Source organism: Bombina bombina, chromosome 6 (assembly GCF_027579735.1).
Source record: "Bombina bombina isolate aBomBom1 chromosome 6, aBomBom1.pri, whole genome shotgun sequence".
Lineage (NCBI taxonomy): Eukaryota > Metazoa > Chordata > Amphibia > Anura > Bombinatoridae > Bombina > Bombina bombina.
Window position 1 is genome coordinate 607,164,713 of NC_069504.1, and position 22,435 is coordinate 607,187,147.

General features: G+C 39.1%; 1 protein-coding gene across 2 annotated transcripts in view; it reads left to right on the forward strand.

The window, feature by feature from the left end:
- LOC128663334 (protein FAM169B) overlaps positions 1-22,435 on the forward strand; it is a 165,340-nt gene that overhangs the window by 74,449 nt on the left and 68,456 nt on the right. For both annotated transcript variants that reach the window (XM_053717617.1, XM_053717618.1), the window contains exons 3-4: positions 18,753-18,852; positions 21,437-21,516. In XM_053717617.1, the coding sequence (XP_053573592.1) occupies positions 18,753-18,852; positions 21,437-21,516 (180 nt within the window). The remainder of the gene's footprint in view (positions 1-18,752; positions 18,853-21,436; positions 21,517-22,435) is intronic.

The following is a 22,435-nucleotide window of genomic DNA, read 5'->3' on the forward strand; positions in this document are numbered from 1 at the left end:
AAATAGTTAAGAACTATTTAATAGTTACCTAGTTAAAATAATAACAAATTTACCTGTAAAATAAATCCTAACCTAAGTTATAATTAAACCTAACACTACCCTATCAATAAAATAATTAAATAAACTACCTACAATTACCTACAATTAACCTAACACTACACTATCAATAAATTAATTAAACACAATTGCTACAAATAAATACAATTAAATAAACTAGCTAAAGTACAAAAAATAAAAAAGAACTAAGTTACAGAAAATAAAAAAATATTTACAAACATAAGAAAAATATTACAACAATTTTAAACTAATTACACCTACTCTAAGCCCCCTAATAAAATAACAAAGCCCCCCAAAATAAAAAATTCCCTACCCTATTCTAAATTAAAAAGGTTACAAGCTCTTTTACCTTACCAGCCCTGAACAGGGCCCTTTGCGGGGCATGCCCCAAGAATTTCAGCTCTTTTGCCTGTAAAAGAATAAATACAATACCCCCCCCCCCAACATTACAACCCACCACCCACATACCCCTAATCTAACCCAAACCCCCCTTAAATAAACCTAACACTAAGCCCCTGAAGATCTTCCTACCTTGTCTTCACCATCCAGGTATCACCGATCCGTCCTGGCTCCAAGATCTTCATCCAACCCAAGCGGGGGTTGGCGATCCATAATCCGGTGCTCCAAAGTCTTCCTCCTATCCGGCAAGAAGAGGACATCCGGACCGGCAAACATCTTCTCCAAGCGGCATCTTCGATCTTCTTCCATCCGGTGCGGAGCGGGTCCATCTTGAAGCAGGCGACGCGGATCCATCCTCTTCTTCCGATGTCTCCCGACTAATGACGGTTCCTTTAAGGGACGTCATCCAAGATGGCGTCCCTCGAATTCCGATTGGCTGATAGGATTCTATCAGCCAATCGGAATTAAGGTAGGAATTTTCTGATTGGCTGATGGAATCAGCCAATCAGAATCAAGTTCAATCCGATTGGCTGATCCAATCAGCCAATCAGATTGAGCTCGCATTCTATTGGCTGTTCCGATCAGCCAATAGAATGCGAGCTCAATCTGATTGGCTGATGGGATCGGCCAATCGGATTGAACTTGATTCTGATTGGCTGATTCCATCAGCCAATCAGAAAATTCCTACCTTAATTCCGATTGGCTGATAGAATCCTATCAGCCAATCGGAATTCGAGGGACGCCATCTTGGATGACGTCCCTTAAAGGAACCGTCATTAGTCGGGAGACATCGGAAGAAGAGGATGGATCCGCGTCGCCTGCTTCAAGATGGACCCGCTCCGCACCGGATGGAAGAAGATCGAAGATGCCGCTTGGAGAAGATGTTTGCCGGTCCGGATGTCCTCTTCTTGCCGGATAGGAGGAAGACTTTGGAGCACCGGATTATGGATCGCCAACCCCCGCTTGGGTTGGATGAAGATCTTGGAGCCAGGACGGATCGGTGATACCTGGATGGTGAAGACAAGGTAGGAAGATCTTCAGGGGCTTAGTGTTTGGTTTATTTACGGGGGGTTTGGGTTAGATTAGGGGTATGTGGGTGGTGGGTTGTAATGTGGGGGGGGGGGGTATTGTATTTATTCTTTTACAGGCAAAAGAGCTGAAATTCTTGGGGCATGCCCCGCAAAGGGCCCTGTTCAGGGCTGGTAAGGTAAAAGAGCTTGTAACCTTTTTAATTTAGAATAGGGTAGGGAATTTTTTATTTTGGGGGGCTTTGTTATTTTATTAGGGGGCTTAGAGTAGGTGTAATTAGTTTAAAATTGTTGTAATATTTTTCTTATGTTTGTAAATATTTTTTTATTTTCTGTAACTTAGTTCTTTTTTATTTTTTGTACTTTAGCTAGTTTATTTAATTGTATTTATTTGTAGCAATTGTGTTTAATTAATTTATTGATAGTGTAGTGTTAGGTTAATTGTAGGTAATTGTAGGTAGTTTATTTAATTATTTTATTGATAGGGTAGTGTTAGGTTTAATTATAACTTAGGTTAGGATTTATTTTACAGGTAAATTTGTTATTATTTTAACTAGGTAACTATTAAATAGTTCTTAACTATTTAATAGCTATTGTACCTGGTTAAAATAATTACAAAGTTGCCTGTAAAATAAATATTAATCCTAAAATAGCTATAATATAATTATAATTTATATTGTAGCTATATTAGGATTTATTTTACAGGTAAGTATTTAGCTTTAAATAGGAATAAGTTATTTAATAAGAGTTAATTTATTTCGTTAGATAAAAATTATATTTAACTTAGGGGGGTGTTAGTGTTAGGGTTAGACTTAGCTTTAGGGGTTAATCCATTTATTAGAATAGCGGTGAGCTCCGATCGGAAGTTTAGGGGTTAATAATTGAAGGTAGGTGTCGGCGATGTTAGGGAGGGCAGATTAGGGGTTAATACTATTTATGATAGGGTTAGTGAGGCGGATTAGGGGTTAATAACTTTATTATAGTAGCGCTCAGGTCCGCTCGGCAGATTAGGGGTTAATAAGTGTAGGTAGGTGTCGGCGACGTTGTGGGGGGCAGATTAGGGGTTAATAAATATAACATAGGGGTCGGCGATGTTAGGGCAGCAGATTAGGGGTACATAGGGATAACGTAGGTGGCGGCGTTTTACGGAGCGGCAGATTAGGGGTTAAAAGTGTAATGCAGGGGTCAGCGATAGCGTGGGCGGCAGATTAGGGGTTAATAAGTGTAAGGTTAGGGGTGTTTAGACTCGGGGTACATGTTAGAGTGTTAGGTGCAGACGTAGGAAGTGTTTCCCCATAGGAAACAATGGGGCTGCGTTAGGAGCTGAACGCTGCTTTTTTGCAGGTGTTAGGTTTTTTTTCAGCTCAAACAGCCCCATTGTTTCCTATGGGAGAATCGTGCACGAGCACGTTTTTGATGCCGGCCGCGTCCGTAAGCAGCTCTGGTATCGAGAGTTGCATTTGCGGTAAAAATGCTCTACGCTCCTTTTTTGGAGCCTAACGCAGCATTTGTTTGAACTCTCGATACCAGAGTTAAATTTATGGTGCGGCCAGAAAAAACCCCGCGGAGCGTTAACAGCCCTTTTACCGCCGAACTCTAAATCTAGGCCTTAGTGTTTCCCCATAGGAAACAATGGGGCTGCGGTGTTAGTTTTTTTTCAGCCGAAACTCCCATTGTTTCCTATGGGGAAATGCCGAATCTTAACGAGCTAATTCGGATTTATTCGGAGATACGGCAGCTATTTCGGATTCATTCGGTAGATTCGGAAGTATTTTAATTCGGAAATACGAATCGATCCGAATCTCCGAATTTACCGAATTTACCGAATTTCCGAATTAATCCGAAACGAACCGCACATGTCTAGAGATTAGTTATAAAAAGGAGCATGTCATCGGCATACAAAGCCATGTGTATTGTGTAGTCATTAAGGGGCATCCCTGGGTAATTTTGTTTCAATTTTAGGGCAAGCGGCTCTAAAGACAAGTCAAACAGAAGGGGAGACAGTGGGCATCCCTGCCGAGTGCCTCTTTGAAGTGTAAAGGTAGGGGAAAGAAGGCCATTAACCAAGATATTTGCAGTTGGAGAGGAGTATATTTTGCCTAGAAAATTAAAGAATGGGCCTTTGAGTTGGAATTGCCTAAGGGTATGAAATAGGTGTGGCCATTCAACTCTATCGAAGGCTTTCTCTGCATCAAGAGATAGCAGGAAGGCCTCCTGAACCCCTCCAAGCTGTAGGTTTCAGGTTTCCACTCTTCGACCAGTAGTGATTGATGGCATGAAGGACCTTACATAGATTAGCCACAGAAGTTCTACCAAACACAAACCCAGTTTGATCCAGATGTAGAAGGGAGGGAATGATTTTTTTTAGTCTGACTAGGATTTTCATGAGAATCTTGTAGTCGGTGTTTAAAAGGTATATGGGGCGGTGTGACTCTGGGAATAGTGGCGCTTTTACAAATTATGACTTCTTCTCAATCATCCTTTACCACCTAAGATACCCTGCTGTAATTTACGCTGGCCCAGACAGGGAGGTATTGCCTAATTACTTAATGCCCCCCAAAAGTAAGTTGATTTAAAAGGACATGAAACTTCAAAGTTAATCCATTAAGTGCGTGTTGTCTTTATCCTAGGGAGGGGGGGGGCACTTTCAGAGCTCATCACGGCCCCTCACTACATTTACCCCAACATCTGGCAACCCGTAAGTGCCAGACAGCTGCACAGGACATAAGGGGTATTTAAACTCCTCTCTCTCAGCTCCCTTAAAGGGACATTATACACTCATTTTTTCTTTGCATATATGTTTTGTAGATGATCTATTTATATAGCCCATAAAGTTATATTTTTTAAAAAATGTATAGTTTTGCTTATTTTTAAATAACATTGCTCTGATTTTCAGACTCCTAACCAAGCCCCAAAGTTTTATGTCAATACCGTCAGCTACCTTCTCCAGCTTGCTTCTGTTTGTGTAAAGGGTCTTTTCATATGCAAAAGAAGGGGGTGGGTGGGAGTGTCTTATTTTCCACTTGCAATGGGCTTTCCAACTATTCTTTCAACAGAGCTAAACTGAAAGCTTCTAAGTAAGTCTTTAAACAGTTCTATACTGGATTTTTATATCAGTATCTGGGCATCTTGTTCTTTATAGTAGTGTCTATTACATGCAGTTATATGAAAATGAGTGTATACTGTCCCTTTAAGTCCTAGAAACCCTAAGAACCACTCGCCTAGATTACGAGTTTTGCGTTAGGAGGGGTGCGGTGCTAACAAGCAGTTTATGCTCACCGCTCACTTGCGCTGGTATTACGGGTTTTTAGAAACCCGGCGTTAACCGCAAAAAAGTGAGCGAAGAGCAAAATTTAGCTCCACATCTCATCTCAATACAAGTGCTGCTTACGTTAGCGCTGAGCTGGTAAAACATGCTTGTGCACGATTTCCCCATAGGAATCAATGGGGGAGAGCCGACTGAATAAAAACCTAACACCTGAAAAAAAGCAGCGTACAGCTCCTAACGCAGCTCCATTGATTCCTATAGGGAAATACTTTTTATGTTTACACCTAACACCCTAACATTAACCCCTAGTCTGCCGCCCCAGACATCGCCGACACCTGCATTATATTATTAACCCCTAATCTGCCGCTCCGGACACCGACGCCACCTACATTATAGTTATGAACCCCTAATCTACTGCCCCCAACATCGCCGAACCCTACATTATATTTATTAACCCCTAATCTGCTGCCCCCAATGTCGCCGCAACCTAACTACATTTATTAACCCCTAATCTGCCGCCCACAATGTCGCCACCACTATAATAAAGTTATTAACCCCTAAACCTAAGTCTAACCCTAACCCCCCCTAACTTAAATATAATTACAATAAATCTAAATAAAATTACTACAATTACCTAAATAATTCCTATTTAAAACTAAATACTTACCTATAAAATACACCCTAAGATAGCTACAATATAACTTATAGTTAAATTGTAGCTATCTTAGGGTTTATTTTTATTTTACAGGGAACTTTGTATTTATTTTAACTAGGTAGAATAGTTATTAAATAGTTATTAACTATTTAATAACTACCTAGTTAAAATAAAGACAAATTTACCTGTAAAATAAAACCTAACCTAAGTTACACTAACACTACACTATAATTAAATTAATTCCCTACATGTAATACAATTAATTACAATTAAATAAAATTATCTAAAGTACGAAAAAAACCCCACTAAATTACAGAAACTAATAAAATAATAACAAGATTTTTAAACAAATTACAACTAATCTAATCCCCCTAACAAAATAAAAAAGCCCCCCCAAAATAAAAAAGCCCTACCCTACACTAAATTACAAATAGCCCTTAAAAGGGGCTTTTGCGGGGCATTGCCCCAAAGTAATCGGCTCTTTTACCTGTAAAAAAAATACCCCCCCAACATTAAAACCCACCACCCACACAACCAATCCTACTCTAAAACCCACCCAATCCCCCATTAAAAAAACCCTAACACTAACCCCTTGAAGATCACCCTACCGTGAGACGGCTTCACCCAACTGGGCAGAAGTGGTCCTCCAGACAGGCAGAAGTCTTCATCCAAGCTGGGCAGAAGAGGTCCTCCAGACGAGCAGAAGTCTTCATCCAGACGGCATCTTCTATCTTCATCCATCCGGCACGGAGCGGGTCCATCTTCAAGACATCCGACGTGGAGCATCCTCTTCTCCGACGGCCAACGACTGAATGAAGGTTCCTTTAAGTGACGTCATCCAAGATGGCGTCCCTTCAATTCCGCCAATCAGCCAATCCGAATTAAGGTGATGCATTCAGCCAATAGGATTGAGCTCGCATTCTATTGGCTGATTAAAACAGCCAATAGAATGCAAGCTCAATCCATTGGATGAAGAGGATGCTCCGCATCGGATGTCTTGAAGATGGACCCGCTCTGCACCGGATGGATGAAGATAGAAGATGCTGTCTGGATGAAGACTTCTGCCCGTCTGGAGGACCTCTTCTGCCCAGCTTCGATGAAGACTTCTGCCCATCTGGAGGACCACTTCTGCCCGGTTGGGTGAAGACGTCTCACGGTAGGGTGATCTTCAAGGGCTTAGTGTTAGGTTTTTTTAAGGGGGGATTGGGTGGGTTTTAGAGTAGGGTTGGTTGTGTGGGTGGTGGGTTTTAATGTTGGGGGGGTATTTGTATTTTTTTTTTTTACAGGTACAAGAGCTGATTACTTTGGGGCAATGCCCCGCAAAAGGCCATTTTAAGGGCTATTTGTAATTTAGTGTAGGGTAGGGTTTATTTTGGGGGGCTTTTTAATTTTGTTAGGGGAATTAGATTAGGTTAATTAGTTTAAAAATCTTGTAATTATTTTATTATTTTCTGTAATTTAGTTTTTTTTTCCATACTTAGGTAATTGTAGTAATTTTATTTAGATTTTTTGTAATTATATTTAAGTTAGGGAGGGTTAGGGTTAGACTTAGGTTTAGGGGTTAATACGTTTAATATAGTGACGGCGATGTTGGGGGCGGCAGATTAGTTGTTAATAAATGTAGGTAGTTGTCTGCGAGGTTAGACACAGCAGATTAGGGGTTAATAATATTTAACTAGTGTTTGCGATGCGGGAGTGTGGCGGTTTAGGGGTTAATATATTTATTATAGTGGCGGCGATGTCCGGTTCGGCAGATTAGGGGTTAAAAAATGTATTTTAGTGTTTGCGATGTGGGGGGGGGGGGCTCGGTTTAGGGGTTAATAGGTAGTTTATGGGTGTTAGTGTACTTTTTAGCACTTTAGTTAAGAGTTTTATGCTACGGCGTTGCAGTGTAAAACTCTTAACTACTGACTTTAAAATGCGGTACCAGTCTTGACAGGAGAGGGTCTACCGCTCAGTTTTGGTCAGACTCGTAATACCGGCGCTATGCAAGTCCCGTTGAAATAATAGGATACGCAATTGACGTAAGTGGATTTGAGGTATTTCTGAGTCTGGCCAAAAAAGTGAGCGGTGAGCCTGTCATTTCAAGACTCGTAATACCAGCGGGCGTTAAAAAGCAGCGTTGGGACCGGCCAACGCTGCTTTTTAACCCTAACGCAAGACTTGTAATCTAGCCGACTGTTTTGAAAAGCTATCATCTGCTCTTTCAAATGGTGTCTTGGGGTATAATTTTAAGCACATAGACTTAGACATAATCAACAGCAGTTGCATAACCCAGCTGTGTGATTGCCACTGCTGGTTGGGTGACCAACTATTTCTGCTCGGGATCAGCAGTGCTCCCAAGCTGTATTTTAACTGTTTTTAGCCTCTTTCCCGCCATCCAACCACTCATTATGTGTCTCCTTTCTGTTGAAATATGACATTCCACTGCTTCATACCTGTGACAGGACAAGGTAGGTGTCTGCTAGCCTATCAACCTTCCACTTCACAAATTATCTGCTTAACCCTATTCCATCACAACTCCATTCTATTACACTTTGCTATATTGAACTATGTGATACTGCTTTTATCATGGTTTGAATTATGTATCTCTAACTGCTACTTTTAATAAAAGTCTCTTTCTGGCCTTATGGAATCATTTGCCACTCGACTAAGGTATATAAATGTGCACCTTCTTGCCCTTCCCATCTACTTCCAGTGCCCCAGATTCCACTGCCATCTCTATGTTAAAGGGACAGTCTACACCAGAATGTTTGCTTTAAAAGATAGATAATCCCTTTATTATCCATTCCCCAGTTTTGTATAAACAACACAGTTATATCAATATACTTTTTACCTCTGTGATTATCTTGTATCTAAGCATCTTCTGACAACCCCCGATCATATGACTATTTATAATTTGTTGACTTGCATTTTAGCCAATTAGTGATGTGTTGTGCTGACTTAAATAACTCTACGGTTGTGAGCACAATGTTATCTATATGGCCCTTGAACTAGCAGTCTCCTGTTGTGAAAAGCAAATAAAAAAGGAGGTGATAAGAGGCTGTCTGAAGTGGCTGAGAAACGGGCAGAAATTTAGAGGTTTGTTATAAAGTATATTAATATACAATGTTGGTTGTGCAAAGCTGGGGAATGGGTAGTAAAGGCGTTATCTATATTTTTAAACAATAACAATTTTGGTGTTGACTGTACCTTTAATGAAGCACAAATCTATCTCATATTATGAGTCTATTTTCTCTACTTACTTGCCTTGTCAACTTCTTTCCAACATAACTTGGTTGATGTCCTCCCACCATTTTAAATTCAATATGTCAAAGGCAAAGCTTTTTCTTCCCTCACATTTATTCTCTCACCAAATACTGACATTTCCACTTGCTAGACATTGCCACAATGTATTCCTCTTTAATTTAAAACACAAAATTATGATCCACTTACTTGTAATGGCAGACTTGATTACTACAACTCTGATCTAATTGACAAACATCTCAGCAGATTGACCTCACTCCAGTACACTGATTGCCTTGTTCATTCGTTGCTTCAATTTTTTTCAATATTGCTTACTTCTACATATTCTACATTATATCTTGATACACTATTAGCATCCTCTTTTGGTTTGCTTCTGAACTGCACCTCTCAGCCCCCGTAATGATCACCTTTCACTCTTACGTGTAGGACTTATTTTCAATACCTGTCATGTGGAACTCAGACTGTTCATCAGTCTATCAGTCTTTCCTCCAGTTTTCAAAACTTTAAATCCTCCTTCCCACCTATTATAGAAGCCTGCTAATAAAAGTCACTTTAAAAGTAAGACCAATTCTTCTAGCTGAAGCACTATCTTTGATATCTTTTGTTATCTATATAGCTTTTTGGTACTTAATAACCCAAATAAATGATAATGATAATAAGCCTGGAATTATTTTTAATTAAGTGTCTGCAAAACATCTTTAGCAGGGAGGGATTTTAGTTAATAGAACAGTACATGTTACTTTCTGTTTTAACCCCTTAACGACGGACGAAGTACAGGGTACGCCCTCAGGGGTTTCAAGCTGTGGAAGCGATCGTGATCAGAGTATTGCAGCGATGCCTCGATATTAAGGCATCGTACAATACCCTTTTTTTAACAACTGATGCAGAAAGAGCCACTCTGTGGCCCTCTCTGCTACAGCCAGCGATGGTGCAGATCGTTGGTGTGTGGGAGCCATTGCAGGGAGGTGGGTGGGCTGCCCATCGCAGGAAGATATCTGGCAGAGGGGGGGCGGGATAGAGTGCGGGGGAGCCAGGAGATGATGGGAGCGCTACAGTATGGGACAAAGTGTAAAGGGAAGAAGGGAGATAGGAGGGGGGAACATTTTATCTAAGGGATCTGGGAGGGGGTAGGTTATTAAGGGGGGGCAGCTACACTACAGAAAAATAGTTTATTTTTTATTTTTAAATATAAAAAGCTAATTGTATGGCAAACTGGCAGACAGCTGCCAGTTCCCAAGATGGTGGACAATAAGATAGAGGGAGGAGGGTTAGAGAGCTGTTTTGGGGGTTCAGATAGGTTGGAGGCTAAGTGGGGGATCCTACACAGCAGAATATGTATTTAAAAAAAAAGCCTTTTATTTTAGTACTGGCAGACTTTCTGCCAGTACTTAAGATGACAGGGACAATTGTGGGGTGGGGGAGGGAAGAGAGCTGTTTGGGTGGGATCAGGGGGTGGGATGTGTCAGGTGGGAGGCTGATCTCTACACTAAAGCTAAAATTAACCCTACAAGCTTCCTAATTAACCCCTTATAAATAATTTCAGTGTGAAACCTAAAGTTTATGAAAAAGTGAACACATTTCTTATTTGACCACATTTGACAGTGAAACAGTGGCCAAAATGGGCCTAGATCAATACTTTGGGTCTACTACATTGCACTAAAGCTAAAATGAACCCTACAAGCTCCCTAAATAATTTCAGTGAGAAACCTAAAGTTTGTGAAAAAGTCAACATTTTTTTTTTATTTGATCGCATTTGGCGGTGGCATAAAATATACCAAAATAGGCCTATATCAATACTTTGGGCTGTCTACTACACTACACTACACTAAAGCTAAAATTAATCCTACAAGCTCCCTAATTAAACCCCTTCACTGTTGGGCATAATACAAGTGTGGTCGCAGCGGCATTTAGCGGCCTTCTAATTACCAAAAAGCAATGCCAAAGCCATATGTCTGCTATTTCTGAACAGAGGGGATCCCAGAGAAGCATTTAAAACCATTTGTGCCATAATTGCACAAGTTGTTTGTAAATAATTTCAGTGAGAAACCTAAAGTTTGTGAAAAAGTGAACAATTTTTTTTTATTTGATCGCATTTGGCGGTGAAATGATGGCATAAAATATACCAAAATAGGCCTAGATCAATACTTTGGGCTGTCTACTAACAAAAAAAATATATATACATGTCAAGGGAATCAAGGGATATTCAGGGATTCCTTACAGATATCATCAGTGTTCCAATGTAACTATTTTTTTTTTAAAAAAATGGTTTGGAAATAGCAGAGTGCTACTTGTATTTATTGCCCTATAACTTGCAAAAAACATGTAAACATTGGGTATTTCTAAACTCAGGACAAAATTTAGAAACTATTTAGCATAGGTGTTTTTTGGTGGTTGTAGATGTGTAACAGATTTTGGGGGTCAAAATTAATTAAATTAATGGTATCTTTAGAAAGTCCATTTAATGGCAAAAAAACAGTATAAAATATGTGTGGGTACAGTAAATGAGTAAGAGGAAAATTACAGCTAAACACAAACACCGCAGAAATTTAAAAATAGCCCTTGTCCCAATTGGTCAGAAAATTGAAAAGTGCTGTGGTCACTAAGGGGTTAAAACATACTTGGGGCTAGATTTATCAGTTTGCGAATGGACAGGGTTCATTTGTGAACCTGTCCACATTCCATCACACATTTTGGGGCACATTTGTTCCCCATATTTACAATGGCACGAGCGAATGCTTGTGCAGTGCTGCCCCACTGCACTTGTGCAACCAATTGCATGAGAGTAGGGCTTGTCCGTTACCCTGGTCGAATGAGTCCAGGATGATTTCCATCTGCCAACTCTAAGTTGGCAGAGAGGGTTTATGAAACATCGGTTTACTGTTTCATAAATATCATTTGCAAGCTCAAATGAGCGAGCCTGCAACCGATCCGGACTTTCGGCTCTTGATAAATCTAGCCCTTAGAGTTCATTGTAGATCTATTGATCCCCTTAATTTGTTGGTTTGTAAACCTTTATTTTGTTGTGTTTTTATACTGATGTACTTTTACATTTACAAGTTTTCTCAGCCACCTGTCCAACCAAAGCATTGTTTGTTTGTTTGTTACTGCATCGTCATCAGGCAGTAAAGACTGAAAAGCATGGTTCCTGTTGCCTTGCTCATCCTGCATTACATGTTCCACTGCGGCTTGAGCAGAGCTACAAGAGCATGCTATGCTGGCTTCTAATGAGGCAGGCGGTAAAGGTTCTGGTTGGTTGTTCTGCCCAAGGACAATGCAGGGAAAAAAGCATTAGTTGCATATTTTAGTGCTCCCCTGGCTACACATTTACCTAACTACACATTAAAACAATAGATGTGCTCTTCAATGAACTCTAGATAGGATAATGATTTAAAAGAAAGTTTACTATTGCTTCACAAAATAAAGTTTTTGTGAATCTCTCACAGACATACTTGCTGTAAAAATAAAGTGCTGGATAAAAGCAGATGTTTTAATTACGTTAATAGTTGTTTTCAATAAAAACTCATCCATTTTTATATTGCATTTGTTCTAATACCGTGAAAAATAAACATATATATGATGTAAAATCAAAGGACATGAAAGTAAAAAGGAAACTTTCATAAATTAGATAGGCAATTTTAAGAGACTTTTCAATTTACTTTGTTCTTTTGGTATCCTTTTGTTAAAGAGCATACCTAAGTAGACTCATTAGTATGCACCTGCCTAAAAACACTATAAGGCTGCAGTGTTTGCAGCATTTGTAGCAGAGCTGTACATTGATTTTTAAACACTGCTGCCATACAGTGCTTAAGACGTGCACACACTCCAAAGGCTACCTAAATATGCTCTAAACAAAGGATAACATGAAAGATATTCTGTCCTGAATATCACTTATTATCATTGTGCTACTCGTATTCAGAATATGCTGTATCGCATACAAGAAACTAAGCAAAATAATTGTTTATAATCCTTGTTACATTTATAATCTCTTTTTAAGAAGTGTTTATTTATACTGATTCCCTTTGGTCAGAGATTATTTGTTACCCTTCATCACAACAAAACAAGGTTCCTTAAAGGGACAGTATACACCAATTGTCATATAACTGCATGTAATAGACACTACTATAAAGAAGAATATGCAAAGATACTAATTTAAAAATTCAATATAAAACCTTTTAAAAACTTACTTAGAAGCTCCCAGTTTAGCACTGTTGATGAGGTTAGGCTGGTACACCCACTGAAAGGGGCTGGAAAAGCAAAAAGAGCAGAAACTCCCCCCTCCCCTGCATATGAAAAGACCCATTGCACAACCAGGAGTCTGTAGACATCAGTATACATTTAAAACTGGGGCTTGGTGAGGAGTCTGAAAATCAGCATAATGTTATTTAAAAATAAGCAAAACTATACATTTCTTTCCTAAATCCACGGAATCATCAATTACTAGTGGGAATATCACTCCTGGCCAGCAGGAGGAGGCAAAGAGCACTACAGCAAAGCTGCTATATATGTAACTTCCTTTACCCATAACCTCCAGTCATTCTCTTTGCCTGTGGTGCAAGGAGGAGGTGAAGTTTTGGTGTCTTATCTACAATCAAGGTTTTTTTTTTTAATTTTAAAGCAGAGTAGGTTTGCTCTGATCTTTCTAAAGGGTCTAGCCTTAGCCCATGTCAGTCTCTTCAGTAGGCCAGTGGTGGCTTTTAAGCATTTGGGAACTTTTAAGGAATTTGGAATCCTCACTGCGTTTTCCCAAAACATTTTGCTGCCCTATTTAGAACTAAGCTTACTCAGTTGTTCTGTATTTCCACAGGTCCATGTGAGGGATGGCATCCTCTTAAACCAGGTGAGCTGTCCTGCTGCCTGACAGATGAATATTAAGGTAAGTGCCAATTTTATTTTTCTATGTAGCAGGGAAAAATTTGCACTTATTCAGCTGAAACGCTGCAAGGGGACATTTTTTATTATTCCTGTCAGGGTGCAGGTTTTTATGGCAGTTTTTGCAGGCACTGTTAGTGTGAGGAGTTATTTATTTTATTGATGGCTCGGTAAGGCTCTGTTTTTAGTAACTGATTATGTACTTTTTTTATTTTATTTGTTTTTAAGCCTGTTTTCAAGAAAGTTGTTTTTAAAAAAATAAAAAATTGCTTTTTTGTTTGCTGTAGGACCACCCCTTTTAGGGAGGTTCTGATTCTTTGATGTCAGAGGTTTTTTTGGCGCTTTTGTCACTTTCTGTAAGAGTGAGGTACGCATATTTCTGATGCTTTGCTGTTTAGAAGGCTTCTTGCTGTTTTTGCTTCTCTGGAAATCTGGATTGTAAACAGGATCGTTTTTTTTCCCCTCAGTTTGCTGTGGGTTGCAGGACAGGTAGGGCACCTCAGTAATTCTGCTGAGGTGTAGAGTGTTACCTGGGGTATGTTTTCTTGATTTGGTAAATTTTAAAGGGAACATTTTATTTAAGAACATTTTTTTTTTTTGGTTCTGTATTATATCCTTTGTTAAAAGATAAAAAAAAAGTTTTAAAAAAAGAAGTTAGATTTTGTATTTGCTTCTTTTTTTATTATGGTTCAGGAGGCTGTGCAGGATGTTACCTGTAGCTTATGTTTTGATGCCCAGGTGGAACCCCCAGTACCTTTTTGTTTTTCATGTATTGAAGGAACTTTAGCTTATAAAAATAGATTAGCTAAGGCGGATCCTGTTCAGGAGCCTCCTGTTTCAGATATGCCGCTAACTTTCTCCTCAAGTGTCCCAATCCTATTCATCTGCACATGCAGTGCCCTGCGTTTACTCTCATGCTCCGTCTGGAGTTACTTTGCAAGATATTGCTGCCCAGGTATCTTCTGCGGTATCTGAGGCGCTGTCTGCTTTTCCCATGCTGCAGGGAAAACGCAAAAGGAATTTTAAAGAAACAGTAAGTAAGGTTTCTGATCCTGAGGTGGCTAATCAAAGTCTTTCCTCTCAGAAGTCTGATTTTTGAGCATCTGAGGGTGAAATTTCAGATTCAGGCAGTATAATTCCTTCTACTGATGCTGAAGTTGTGTCCTTCAGATTTAAGCTGGAACACCGCTGCGGTTTTGGCTACCTTGGATGATTCCAATACTACTATCGTAGTTAACCCTAAGAAGTCAAGTAAGCTGAACAAGTATTTTGTTGTTCCCTCTGCGGTGGAGGTTTTTCCGGTTCCAAACCATGCTTCTGAGATTATTGCAGTGAGAGAGACCTAGTATTCCTTTTTCTCCATCTCTTATTAAAGAAAATGTATGTTATCCAAGGTCTTCAATGGCAGCCTGCGGTGTGTATTGCTACTGTTACCAGCGCTGCAGCTTACTGGTTTGATGCTTTGTCTGATTCTATTCAGACAGATACTCCTCTTGAGGAGATCCAGGACAGGATTAAGGTTCTTAAGGTTAGCCAATTCCTTTATTTCAAGTGCTTCCTTACAGGTCATTAAACTGGGAGCAAGAATGTCTGTTTTTGCGATTCTAGCTCGCAGAGCCCTTTGGTTAAAATCCTGGTGTGCGGATATTTCTTCTAAATCCTAAGTTATTATCTATTTTCTACAATGGAAAGACCTTGTTTGGGCCTGGTTTGGCTAAAAAAAAATCAGAAATCACAGGAGGAAAGGGATCTTTTCTTCCTCATGATAAGAAAAATAAGCAGAAAGTTGTCAGGTAAACCCTCCGCTTCCTCTTCCAAGCAGGAATCTATCCAAGTCTTCCTGGAAGTCTGGTCAGTCTTGGAACAAGGGGAAACGATCTAAGAAGCCTGCAGCTGACTCACAGCATTAATGGTTGGCCCCCGATCCAGGAATGGATTTAGTAGGGGGCAGGCTTTCTCAATTTGCTCAGGCTTGGATACGAGATGTCCCAGACCTGTGGGCCGTGGAAATTGTATCTCAGGGGTACAAGATAGAATTCAAGACTTCCTCCCAGAGGTAGGTTTTTTTTTTCTCTCAAGATTATCTGTAGACTAGATAAAGAGAGAGGTGTTCTTAAATTGTATCAAGGATCTTTTTGTCCTGGTAGTTATAGTTCCAGTGTTTCCGCAGGAACAGGGTCTGGGATTTTATTCAAATCTGTTTGTGGTTTCCAAGAAAGAGGGGACCTATTTTAGACCTAAAGAGTTTAAACAAGTTCCTCAGTGTTCCGTCCTCCATGATGGAGACTATACGTTCCATTCTTTGATTCAAGAGGGACAGTTTATGAAAACTATAGACTTAACGGATGCGCACCTTCATGTTCCCATTCACCAAGATCACAATTTTTTAAGGTTTGCTTTCTTAGACAATCATTTCCAGTTTGTGGCTCTTCCTTTTGGCCTTGCCACAGCTCCCAGAATTTTCTCAAAGGTCCTGGGGGCTCTTTTGGCAGTGATCCGGTCTCGGGACATTGCTGTTGCACCTTATCTGGACGACATTCTGGTTCAGGCGCCGTCTTTTTAACAAGCAAACTCTCAAACGGAGATCTTGTTGTCTTTTCTTTGCTCCCACGGTTGGAAGGTAAATCTGGGAAAGAGTTCTCTGATTCCAGCCACAAGAGTAGTGTTTTTAGGGACCATAATAGACACCCTACTAATGAAGATATTTCTGACAGAGGTCAGAAAAACAAAGATCTTTGACTCTTGTCTTGTCCTTCAGTCCCCTCCTTGGCCATCAGTGGCTCTATGTATGGGGGTAATTGGTCTGATGGTAGCTTCCATGAACATCATTCCGTTTGCTCGGTTCCATCTCAGACCTCTGCAGTTATGCATGTTAAGGCAATGGAATGGGGACTATGCAGATCTGTCTCTGCAAATAGTTCTGAATCAGGCGACAAGGGACTCTCTCTTCTGTGGTGGTTGTCTCAGGATCACCTCTCCCAGGGAACTTGCTTTTGCAGACCTTCCTGGGTGATCGTGACCACGGATGCCAGCCTTCTATGTTGGGGAGCAATTTGGGGGTCATTGAAGACTTTGGGTTTTTGGACTCGGGAGAAATCAGTTCTCTCTATAAATATTCAATGCTCTACTGGCCTGGCCTCAGCTAGCCATAGCCCGGTTTATCAGGTTCCAGTCGGACAACTTCACTTCGGTGTCGTACATCAACCACCAGGGGGGAAATCGGAGTTGCTTGGCCATGTCAGAGGTGGCCCGGTTAATCCAGTGTGGGGAGTCTCACAACTGTTGTCTTTCTGCGATCCACATCCCACAATTGGGAGGCGGATTTTCTGAGCTGACAGACCTTTCATCCGGGGGAGTGGGAACTCCATCCGGAAGTATTTTCCAGTTTAATCCTCAATTGGGGGCATCCAGAACTGGATCTCACGGCTTCTTGGCATAATGCTAAGCTTCTGAGGTATCGCTCGAGGTCAAGGGATCCACAGGCTTTCTTGATAGATGCTCTGGCCTTTCCTTGGAATTTCAGTCAAGCATACATATTTCCTCCTTTCGCTCTCCTGTCAAGAGTCATTGCTCAGATCAAGCAGGATAGGGTGTTGGTGATTCTCATAGCGCTGGCTTGGCCTTGCAGGATCTGGTATGCAGATCTAGTGGAAATGTCGTCTCTACCTCCATGAAGACTCCCTCTTAGGAAGGACCTAATACTTCAGGGTTTTCTTCATCCAAATCTCATTTCTCTGAAGCTGACTGCTTGGAGATTGAACGCTTGATTTTATCAAAGTGTAGGTTTTCAGAGTCAGTCATTGAGACCATGATTCAGGCTCGTAAGCCTGTGACAAGAACGGTTTACTATAAGGTATGGTGTAAATATCTGTATTGGTGTGAATCCAGAGGCTACTCTTGGAGTAGAGTCAGGATTCCTAGGATTTTGTCTTTTCTCCAGGAGGGTCTGGAGAAGGTTTTGTCAGCTAGTACTCTGAAAGGTCAGGTTTTGGTTAGGATTAGGCCTTTGTTTAAACCAGTTACTCCTCCCTGGAGTCTTAACCTTGTTCTTAGAGTTTTACAGGGGGCTCTGTTTGAACCTATGCATTCCTTAGATATCAAGATGTTATCTTGGAAGGTTTTCTTTCTTCTTGCTATTTCTTCTGCTCAGAGAGTTTCGGAACTCTTGGCTCTGCAGTTTGATTCTCCTTATCTTATATTTCATTCTGATAAGGTGGTTTTATGTACTATATTAGGTTTCCTACCTAAGGTTGTTTCAAACAAGAATATTTTTCAGGAGATTGTGGTTCCTTCTTTGTGTCCTAATCCTTCTTCTCCTAAGGAGCGTTTATTGCACAACCTAGATGTTGTGCATGCATTGAAGTTCTATCTTCAGACGACTAAGGACTTTTGTCAGTCTTCTGCTTTGTTTGTTTGTTTTTCTGGGAAGCGCAAGGGTCAGAAAGCTACGGCTACTTCTCTTTGGCTAAGGAGTATTATTCGTTTGGCCTATGAGACTGCTGGACAGCAACCTCCTGAGAGAATCACTGCTCATTCTACGAGGGCTGTTTCTTCTTCCTGGGCATTTAAAAATGAAGCTTCTGTGGAACAGTTTTGCAAGACTGCAATTTGGTCCTCTTTGCATACTTTTTCAAAGTTTTATAAATTTGATACTTTTGCCTCAGCTGAGGCTTCTTTTGGGAGAAGAGTTCTTCAAGCGGTGGTGCCTTCTGTTTAGGTCTACCTGTCTTGTCCCTCCCTTTATCATCTGTGTCCTCTAGCTTGGGTATTGATTCCCACTAGTAATTGATGATTCCGTGGACTCTCCATATATTAGGAAAGAAAACATAATTTATGCTTACCTGATAAATTTATTTATTTCCGGATATGGTGAGTCCACGGCCTACCCTTTATTTAAGACAGTTTTTTTTTCTAAAACCCTTTTAGCACCTCTACACTTTTTGTGTTATCTTCTTTTTCCATTTTTCCTTCAGCCGAATGACTGGAGGTTATGGGTAAGGGAAGTGACATATATAGCAGCTTTAAGCATAAATTATGTTTTTTACAAAAACGCTCCCAGATGGACTATATAAATGGATCATCTACAAAACATTTATGCAAAGAAAAATCTAGTGTATAGTGTCCCTTTTTAAAGATTTTGAATATAATTATTGATGTTAGTAACCTTGTATTGTTCTGTTAAGACAATGAACGCTATTTAATATATGTTTGTTACATCTCTCTTGTTTAGTTAAAAATAGATGAGTCCAGCGTTCTTCATATTCCATTGTTTCGGGAAGAAGACTCTAGAAAAATCATGGTCTTGGTAAACACAAACAAAAGCGAGTCAGGTAAAGTAAAAATACATATTTGAAGGTTTAAGACACATGGAAGACAAACTTAAAGGGGCATAATACTCATATGCTAAATCACTTGAATGAGATGCAGAATAACTGTTAAAAGCTGACAAGAAAATATTTCTATTTAAACAGAAAGATTTTTTACCTCAAAAGTTCTTCAGCTCACCAGAGTAAGTGCTATGTAAACAGTTATGCTTCAGCTGCTGTCCAGCTGCAAGTTGAAAAAATAAAAAATAGACCATCAGCAGTGCTGAGGTAATTATTTGCCTTTGCTGTGATCTCATGAGATTTAATAGAACTTACTTAAATTGAGTAGGAAAATAACATGAATGTGCCTGCACATGCCAGATGCACACTCCCTTGCAAGTCCCGGGACAAGCATCCTGACTGGCTGCTTAAAGTCTCTTTACAGTGGGGTGTAAATACTTAGGAAATCTGAGGTAAAATATCTTCCTTTTTTTTTACATGTTTAGGTGATATTTTCTGGTCAGCTTTTAACAGCTATGCTGCATCACTTTCATGTGCTTCAACATTTGGATATCATGTTTCTTTAAATTGTTATGATTTAGGCAGAGTGTACAATAAAAAACAAACAAACACAACCTTTCTAGTTCACTTGCATTATCAAATTGACTTCTTTCTTTTGGTATAATTTGTTAAAAACAGTTCTTTTCCGTGACAGAATGCCTTGGTAGGTTCAGGAGCACGTACTTGTTTTGTGCACTATATGATTGCGTTGTTTATAACACTGTATATCATTGCTGCCATATAATATTCAAGACTTGTACTCATAAGCCTATTTGGTATTAATAATAAGTAAAGGTTTTTTTATTTTTGTTTAATTGCACATCCTGAGTAGCAAGAGCTACCCAGGTGCTGAACAATAGATGGGGTGGCTCGTAAGCTTACATTCCTGCTTTTTCAAATAAAGATACCAAGAGAATGAGGAAAAATTGATTATAGGAGTACATTAGAAAGCTGCTTAAAATTGCATGCTCTATCTGAATCATGAAATAAAAAATTTGATTTGGGTTTAGTATCCCTTTAATAGTGAATGAAAAGATAAGGCAGTGTATAACTAAGGCTCCCCTTTATGATGTTTTATTGTATTCCTGTTTTAAACGGTTAATAATGGACATTGTTGAATTGCTATATCTGAATTTCTGATTTACATGTGCTGTTGTGTTCTTAGCTGTCGGGCTCTTCTAAGAGATTATAAGGTTGACTAGAACCGTAATATCTTTAGTGTAAATTAAAGGGACAGTTCACCCAAAAATGTTCTCCCATTTATATTGTTCCCAGTGATCCATTTTACCTGCTGGAGTGCATTAAATTGTTTACAAGTAGCTCATTTACCCCTATTTTGGCCTTTGAAATAGCTGATTTAGCTTGTGGTATCCCAACCTATATTGAATGTTTGTTACTGGAGTCTCAGCTATTGAATAGCCTAAGCATACAACTTCCAGTGGGGTGCAGGATAGTTAAATAATAACATGATAATTTCCCATTGCTCTCTCTATGTATTGAGCTTTAGTTTTCCAGACAAATATAAGATAAGGAAGCAAGTGTGTGTACACAAAGTGATAACATAATGAGATATGATATTACCTTTAGTTCAACCTATTGTAATAGGCTGTGGTTTAAAAGCATAAAACCAGCTACTTCATATACACAAATAAACCGGAATATGCAATTTCTCATACATTTTATACTCTGCAGCTGATATAACAATTTATTAAAAATACATTAATATAAAAACAATTTTACTGTGTACTGTCCCTTTAAGTTGTGATAACCCTTGTTTTATTTTTAGGTTTGTGTTCAAGTTATCATTTTTCTTGGAATTTAAGTTGCTTTCTATTTCTTGATTAGCACACTATTCACCATACACAAGGAGAACCCTCAGTATCGTCACATTGTCACATGTAACCTTGATGAAGGCCTCTGTGGTGGACAAATTGCAAAACATTAATTATAGCATGGTTTGATGATGCAAATCTATATACATGAATTCAAGGAACACTGTTTTGTATTTTTCACTAATGGGCTAAAGTTCTAAACTGTGCCTTTTGCATGAGCTGCATGATGATGTCTCCACCAACTTTAAAGCTTCAGCTTTAAAAAAAAGAATTGTGGAAATCTGGATATGAGAATATTTATTGGACTTGCAGGCACAGTTTAAGGTTCTCAAGAGGAGCTTCAACAGTCTCATGAAAGTTTTGGAGTTATAAGCTTCTTTTTTAATATGAATCCATTGGGCCTGTTTCAATTAGCTTATGAGAGAGCCTAAATTACTTTTGTGACCCCCCCCCCACAAAAAACTAAAGTAAGGTATAGGTGAGCTTAATCTGTAAATGAGACAGACAGGGGGACAGTAGTGTCATAAAAGCTTTCATTGATGTTTTTCCTCTTAGCTAAATTTAATCTCTACATCTATTATTGTTTTTGCACCAAATAGTTTTTGCTTTAATTGAATCCACTGGTAAACATTGTACCACTGTTTTGTGTAACCTAATAATTATGTTTAGTATTCCAGCTGTTCTTAAACCAGTTAATATATTTGATTTATTTACAGTTCTGGCAATTTATTTGAATGAAATTTGGTGGCCTGTAGATGAGATATTGAAGTCATCTTACCATGAGGGCTTAAAGCAGGTAATAACTGAATTTCATAATATTGATATTAATTCGCCACTAAAATTCATGATTCAGGTAAACCATGTCATTTATAAAGAAAATCAAAAACTTGCATTATCAAAATTTATATGCACACTTTCTTAATCTCTAGCTCCTACAGAGCATATGTAAAAGAGCACAATATATACTTATATGCATTTTGAGATTGGCCGATGGCTGTAACAAGATACAGGGGGAGGGGAAATTCTGATTAACTTTGAAATTTGCCAGAAAATATTCTACTAATAATTTCAAATTCAAAGTAAGTGCTATTTCATTGTATTTTATTGTATATTTGTTAATTGTGAAATTTTACTGTATTTAGCGGTCCTTTTAATACCTACATAAACAATGAATTTGTAGATGGCTAAATATGCTGTTAGCATGGGTCTGCATGGTGTCACTTTAGCACAAGTCTAGAATCCTATCTTGAAATAAGACACTAGAAGAGTCATTAAAGGGACAATAGACACCTTCTAATTACAGCATTTTCTGCAATCTTTGCATAGATTAACATATCGGCAGTCTGAAAAATAATTGCAGCAATTGTTCTAATAACATTCAAAAGGTCGGACTCCACCTACCATTTTGCTTATTAAGAAGAAGCATTCCATAAATGTAGCCACCAATCAGCAAGCGCTACCCAGGGTGCTGAACAAAAAATTGTCCGGCTCCTAAGATTACATTCCTGCTTTTTCAAATACAGATACCAAGACAACAAAGACAAATTAATAATAGGAGTAAATTAGAAAGTTGCTTAAAATTGCATGTGCTATCTGAATCATGAAAGAAAAAATGTGGGTTTTAAAGGGACAGCCTAGGCAAAATTTAAACTTTCATGATTCATATAGGGCATGCATCTTACAATTTATTTTTATCATCAAATTTGCTTTTTTTC